The 7,682-nt window shown below is 40.8% G+C and overlaps 1 protein-coding gene across 1 annotated transcript in view; it reads right to left on the bottom strand.

Annotated features, from left to right (window-relative positions):
• NR2F2 (nuclear receptor subfamily 2 group F member 2) overlaps nucleotides 1-1,121 on the bottom strand; it is a 13,357-nt gene extending 12,236 nt beyond the window's left edge. Inside the window, exon 1 of the mRNA XM_069766278.1 lies at nucleotides 712-1,121. Coding sequence (XP_069622379.1) covers nucleotides 712-754 — 43 coding nt within the window. The 5' untranslated portion in view covers nucleotides 755-1,121. The remainder of the gene's footprint in view (nucleotides 1-711) is intronic.
• Nucleotides 1,122-7,682: the final 6,561 nt, after the last annotated feature.

Here is a 7,682-nt window from a genome sequence, read left to right as displayed (position 1 = left end):
AAAAAAATGCTTAAGATTGGAGCAAGTACAGTATCTGTCTGCCCCCTAGTGTAAGGCTTTCATGTGCCTGGAACTCACAGTACACTGCTAGAAGATGGGATCTTAAAGGGAAACGACTTTTGGCTCCTTGCAAGAAAGAAACTTCTGTACATATTAATCTGATTAGCATCTAAGGATTTAAAATTAATTGGCTTGGACATAGCTGGGGAGCGGGGTAAAGTTTGTGTGTCTGCATCAGGCAGAGGCAGTGGTGAGTGGATGGGTGCAGGGGGCTGATTCACTGTGCTGTCTCATTGATGGACCGTGTGTGCCTGATCAGACCATTCTCTGCAGCCTGCAGCCTCCAGCAGTCTCTCCAGGAGCCCACCTCGGTGAGTACACTGCTTTCCCCCTGCAATCTGCAGCTGCTTTTGCCCTACGTTGTCTCCTGCTCGTTCACCGGGGCTCCCGCTTGATCGATCCGACCATGCTAACCCTCCAGCCGGGGCAAATCCCCCCAGATCCCCCTGCTCTCTGCTCCAGATCCCCGAGCACTGGGGCTGCATTTAGCCAAGCTCTGATCCCCACAATCCTGCATTAAATGCAGGCACGCAGCAGATCAACACTCAGCCCAGACCCAAAGAAGCACAGTCAGCACAGAGATAGTCAGCGAACAGATAGTTAACACCCAGAACACAACATAAAGCATAGGAAATAAAAAAAGACACCTACCAAAAACGTATTTTCCTTGCTCTGCGTCCCAAATGGCTTGCATCTTCTTCTTCCTATAGCTGCAAATCCCCTTTATACCGTCGCAGGTGAAATGAATCCCCCTTTTTTTTTTTGCACGTTATAAGAATTCCTCGCAAAAAAAGAGAAAATGCACCGTCTCTCCTTACTGTGTTTATTTTAGACGATTGAACGAACTGATTGGAAAGTAGGCAAAAGCCTAGAGGGTGCAAGGAGAAAGGTGAATGGGATATCCTCTGCTTGGAGGGAAGTACTATTTGGCTTGCAGCAGGCTTTGGGAGAAGAAGAAAAAAAAAACTTGACACTATAACTTTAAATGTAGTGAGTTTGAGAGAGCTAGCACACAGCTTGTCAGGAATGTGAGCCTCGCCTTTAAGAAAATCCCCATACCCAAGGTATAGCAGCCCACAGTGATCTCTCCTCTCATCTCATTCCTTAGAAGGAATAGAGAGCAATGCTACACCTTCCAGTTTGGGGCAGGGATAGATGAGACTTAAAACAAGCACCCAATTGGAAAAAAACATCTTTAACTTAATGATTTGACTTCTGTTTTGTATAGATCTCGTATTGGCAATATTGTCCATCAGAACACATATACATTTCTATGTTATACACACATTTATGAGGTTGAGTTTCACAACTTCTTGTGTGACTACGTGCATACTCCTTCACCATCACAATATATCATCCTTAGAACAATTCCCCAATTCACTTTAATAACTGCGCTGTCATCTGATATATTGAATTTACAGGACAGTATATTCTTGCCTGGCACATGTAATATTCATTATATACTCACCAAACTAATGAATGGATCATTAATATATTACAGTTGTAATAAATAGTTAGACACTGCCAGCCTGGCACAATTTAATCTAATGGATTTTCTTTAAAAAAAAAAAAAATCTGTTCCAAAGACTGATGCTTAAAAGGAAGAGCTTTTATTTTAAGAACTAGACGTATGTCATATTTGACGAATGAAACAAACGTTCTTTCATTGTCACTTGTCCTTGGCTATGATAGAAATTAACTTAAGCACAGCACTGAATGCTAATGACATATTTACAGCCTAATGGAAATTACAAATGATTTTTTTGCCACCTCTAATAATTCTAAAAACTATGAAGATGCTGTAATTATAGACTTTAAGGTGGGGGGAAATAATAACTGACTATCAGATCCCTTTAGCTTGGCATTAATAGTGATAAAAAAAACCACATTATTGCTAGGAATCAATTGCTGCCAGTATAATCAGCTCATGCTGTATGTATGAGACAACCCTTGAGAGGTGAGAGGGGTTTTTGCCACCTAATGCCTTGGCATTGGCATGTCTAGAGACAACAATTAAAGGGTGGCACTGATGACAGGCAGGCATTGTCCTCTGAAATCTCTAGTTTATTGGTGGAGCAAAGTGTATCAGACCAAGCCCTGGGAATATACAAGGTTTCTATGTGTGATGTAAGTGATTAGTTGCAGCCTATGAGGAGGCTGTAGTGCATGCTGGGTAGTCATGTTAGAAAAATGTGATGATTGAAGATCAGTTAATTTTTTTTTAATCCTTTTTAAACTGTTCCATAGGATTCTACCCATGACCACAAGAGCTTTCATTTATACCATAGGGAGTTCATGGGCAGAGGTTTTTTAAACTTTGGCCCACATTATATAGATAGCTGCCTTGGTGATCCCAAAGGTCAAGGGTGAGCATCCATACCCTAAGTCCCTGCAGATTATTAGGATGAAGCCAGGCTGTCACATAAGAGTCATAATTACCAGTCCTCTTTCTAGTACAACTCGTGGTTCCTTTTTTTTTTGTTGAGTGATGAAACCAGTTTTTTAGGTGTAGATTAAGGTAGAGTTGTGTTTGCTTGAGCCTGGAACCCCTCCTTGGCATTCCCAAGACACTGCCTTTGTCTTATAAGGAATAGTGCTCACTGAATGGTGTGAAAAAAGGAGAGAGGGTCGCTTCAAATCGATTTTACTTGTTCCCTGTGTCTTTTCGGATCAATGACTCTCAATAGTCTTAGATGTGCTCTTTCAACCAAAAAACTTGTGCAACATTTTCTGTCTGTATTCTTGCTAAATACAATAAATTCGGTGTTTTATCAATCACCGAGCACTCATCCTAAAGGCAGCTAGGGAAAGCAATTAAGGAAAGACACCTAAATCAGATCGTCCACATTAATAAAGCCAGGAAAAAAAAGATAATTAGCCAGGTCTTTTCTATTTTACTCTGGACTCACATATAAAACTACACTGCCAATCAATATGGATGGGGCATAAACCTCATACCAATACAATAGTGGAGCGTGGTCTCATTATACAGCTCTGGGATATTGCGAGCAAATGCAAGATCAATCATCTCTGTATTGTCATATCTCATAAATATAACATGTGAACACGTCCGAAAGTTTACTTTATTTTATTGTTATAGGGGATCTGTAACAGGTAAAGGTGCTCTACTGACATGGAGGTTTCTTTGTATAGATGTGAGTATTGGGGTAGATGGAAAAGATGCAGCCTGACTACAACATTAGCAGTCAGAGGAAAAAATATATACGTTGGGTACAGACAAACAATAGGAGGTCTGTAAGAGAGAAAGAAGTGAGTGAGAGCAAAGGAAAGGGAAAGAAAGAGTTAATAAAAGACGCAAAGAAGTATGGACATGATACAGGGACAGAGAACAAGAAAAGAGAGGTCAGTATGAGGAAAAAGAAGAAAGAGAAAAATAAATAAAAGGAGAGAAAGTAAGAAAGAGTAGGGAAAGAAAGAAAGAAAGAAAGAAAGTAAGAGAAAAAGAAAGATAGAAAGAGGAGAGAAAGGAAGAGAAAGAGAGAAAGAAAAAGATAAAGAAAGAATTGGAAAGAGAAAGAAAGAAAGAAAGAAAGAAAGAAAGAAAGAAAGAAAGAAAAGGAAATAAATGAGGAGAAAGAGAGGGGAATAAATAAAGAAAGAAATGGAAATAAAGGATGAGAAAGAGAAATAAACACATGAAAAAGAAAGAGTGAGAGAGATATAGTAAGAGAGAAAAAGAGGGAAATATAAAATATAAGATGAAACAGAGGTAGGAAAAAAGGGAAATAGGGATAAGTAGAGAGAAGATAAAGAAAAAGAGAGGGATTGAGAGAATGGAGGGGGTTAATGATGAGCCCCAGCCAGCCCCGCACAATACAAGGCTCCTGGAGAGATGGCTATTGATCAGGGGACTAAATATTTACTGATCACACACCAATAGCTGGGGCTGAACGATCTTCCCATGTGTGGAGGTGAGAGGAGAAGGCACACCGTGTGATTAGTGTGTGTACAGCAGAGAGCACACTCCGGGCTGCGGCGCTCTCAGATGTGTCTGTAGCTGGATGCAGAGAGTTAGGGGGATCGATAGTCAGTGATTAGGAGCCCAGCAGTGTCAGTGCTGCCCCCACACACAGCAGAGCCAGGAGGTCTCTATCTGCACCAATGGCGCACACATATGCAGAGGCTAGCCGCCAGTGCTAGGAATGGATCCTCATCTTTGTGTAATCAATATTCCAACTCTGAATAACTCTAATTTGTGAACCCTAATTCTAATACAGTTGTGTCTTGACGACTTTCTAGTCTAGGAAAGAATCCTTAACTTTTTTTTTTTCTTTAGAATTATTAGCAGATCTAGAATAAAAATTTGACATGTATCCTGAGCACTAGGATATGAAACTACAGTGTGGCTACTGAAATACTTAACCATTTTACCACTGGTCACTATCATTAGGCGGAAATGAATCCAAAAAGTATGTACCAAGAGACAACAGTTCATTCATGTGTCTATGCAGGGGTTAAATCCACACCGCCGGGGACATTAGGTGCACCCCTACCCTGCTTCCTCAGGCTGCACTGAGGTCCAAGTATGTGCTACAGAAATGTGTCAAAGAGAAGACATTTAAAATCTATAGATTGTGAGACACCTGTAAGAAGCCCCCAGCCACCAGTGTCACTGGCAGGAAAGCTTGTCAGGTGTCCTCATCTCCAGTCTCCAGGAGGTCAGATCCATATTCCTGCACTACTTGTGCTGCTGAAGACACGATATATTCATTACTATTTGTGCAGAACTCAAGAGAATGGGATTAGTAAGATTGAGTCTATTGGTGGCTACTGTAGGTCCAATGTATCAGAGAATACTGTCATTTCTGGAGTGCAGGAAGGAAGCAGCATTGCAATTTCCAAGTGGGATGAAATGTGATTTTTAGGGTTTGCCGATACTGTTCTGGGCAATACTTCTGATGCCAGGGCATCTCTGATTAACAGCCCCTTTAAAAGATATTAATCAATCAATAGGTTGTTTTGTTTCAAATGTTTTATGGCAAAATGTGAAGTAACATAACATTAGGTAACACTAATAGCAGTCAAAGGTAAATCTACAAACATATAATATATGAATGATTGACATTATATATATATAGTTAGTAATTATATATATATATATATATATATATATATATATATATATCAAGCAAGTGGAGAGATAGATGATCGAGAGAAATGTAGAAGCACAGATAGAGAATAGCTACAGAGAATGGTAGCCGTTAGATAAGAGAAAACAAGATGAAAAAACAATAGATGATTAATATATAGTTAGTTGTATAGATAAACAGAGAGATGAAATAGATGATGGATTGGACGATACCCACATAGAATGATACTATCTAACTGAAATAGAAAATGAAAAAGAAATAAATAGATGAATAATACGTCGTTAGTTACATTTATAGATAAATGGAAAAATGAAATAAGATGAAATAGATCATATGGATAAAAATATATCTATATAAATAACAGTTAGAAGGATAACAAGTTGTATAGCTAAATAAAAGATAGATCACTATAGTATAAATCATGTCATTTTTACATACCGAATACTTTACATACTGTATATATATATATATATATATATATATATATATATATATATCAGATTCAAAGCTATTATTTCTATATAGAAAATGCTATAATAAATATTCGATATATTAACTTACTCTTGTCAGGTAACAAACATATCAAGCGAGATATATATATATACTGTCCTTATACACTTTAATACTATATAAATATGCACATATATTATATGTATATATACAAATTTATATTTATATATAAATATAATTATATGTAAATAAATATATATGTAATAATGCACAATTACACATAAGAAATATTTCGATATATTATCCTAAATATAGCAAAAGCCTTGTCAGCTCTACAGCACTATGTCCGTGAGACTGGTCGGTGGTCCTGGCACAGGAGGGGTCGCATCATCCTGTCCTCTGCCTATAGGGACCCGCACATGTCACTGGCTGCAGTAATGTCGCAGTAATGTCGCAGCGATGCCGCACTGTCTCTCTCTAGTTGTGAATACCACCATTGATTGGTCTGTGTCCATCCCTGAGGGTTCAGGGCACACAGCCTGTCCGTCCATCCACCACCAGCACTCAGGAATTACAGCAATGGACAATGTCACTGAACGTCATATGTTTGTTGCTGTGTATGGACAAAGCTTTCTGGATTATTCAGCAATAATAAAGTGATTGTATTGATCGGCAGCACCTGTGCACTGAGGGGGTCACCTCGCAGGATGGGGGGCTCTGCTTACAGCTGCCCCATGGAGGTAATATGTGGGTAACCGCAGGCAGGGGGCTTCCAGGGACAGTCAGCAGTGTACCCGGGAGGGCCCCAGGGCCACTGTGTGCCCACCTCACTGCCAGCACAGGAGCCTCCACCATGTCACTGGAGACGGCACAGATTCATTGCTTCCAATGATTTCTTCTTAGCAGGAAAGCCTCTTACTTCTACCTCTGTCTACTGACCCTCATTTACATGGAAACCTTTCCAGAGGTGCAGCAGTCACATGGCAAAATGCAGGACAGGAACGGACAATGTGGCTGTTCCATATGTCTGCAAATGTAGATGTTAATTTAGTTGTAATAAAGTACCTTTGAAAAGGCACACACACACACACACACGCACGCACACCACACAACACACACACAAAACACACACACACAACACACACAAACACACACACACACAAAACACACACACACACACACACACACTCACACACACAAAACACACACAAAACTCATACACACCACAAACACACACTCACACAAAACACACACACACACACACACACACACACACACAGCAAAATACACATACACACAAACAATGTCGCTTTTTTTTATAATACCTTTGGAATTATTGGTGTTAGTTGTAAGACTGTACCTTGGAAAGCACCCACACCCACCACACAAAATGCACACACACCGCACACACTGTAGCTCTTTTTGATGATATCTTTGGAAATATAGGTGTTAGTTGTAAGAATGTACATTTGAAAACATACACACACAGACACACATACACACTTATAAAAATCCTCCAGCTTTTAACTAGTTAACCCATTGTGCTTATCCTGCTTTATTGTACCTGGGCACATTTGACTTTCCAAGCCCTGGAATGAAGGTGTCATTGGAGAGGCAGTGCCAGTGTCAGAGGAACGGCAGTGCCAGTGTCAGAGGAGCGGCAGTGCCAGTGTCAGAGGAGAGGCAATGCCAGTGTCAGAGGAGAAGCAGTGCCAGTGTCAGAGGAGAGGCAGTGCCAGTGTCAGAGGAGAGGCAATGTCAGTGTCAGAGGAGAGGCAGTGCCAGTGTCAGAGGAGAGGCAGTGCCAGTGTCAGAGGAGAGGCAGTGCCAGTGTCAGAGGAGAGGCAATGCCAGTGTCAGAGGAGAGGCAGTGCCAGTGTCAGAGGAGAGGCAATGCCAGTGTCAGAGGAGAGGCAATGCCAGTGTCAGAGGAGAAGCAGTGCCAGTGTCAGAGGAGAGGCAGTGCCAGTGTCAGAGGAGAGGCAATGCCAGTGTCAGAGGAGAAGCAGTGCCAGTGTCAGAGGAGAGGCAGTGCCAGTGTCAGAGGAGAGGCAATGTCAG

This window comes from Ranitomeya imitator, chromosome 4 (genome assembly GCF_032444005.1).
Source record: "Ranitomeya imitator isolate aRanImi1 chromosome 4, aRanImi1.pri, whole genome shotgun sequence".
In the NCBI taxonomy this organism is placed as follows: Eukaryota; Metazoa; Chordata; class Amphibia; order Anura; family Dendrobatidae; genus Ranitomeya; species Ranitomeya imitator.
This window is presented reverse-complemented; position numbering and strand designations above follow the sequence as displayed.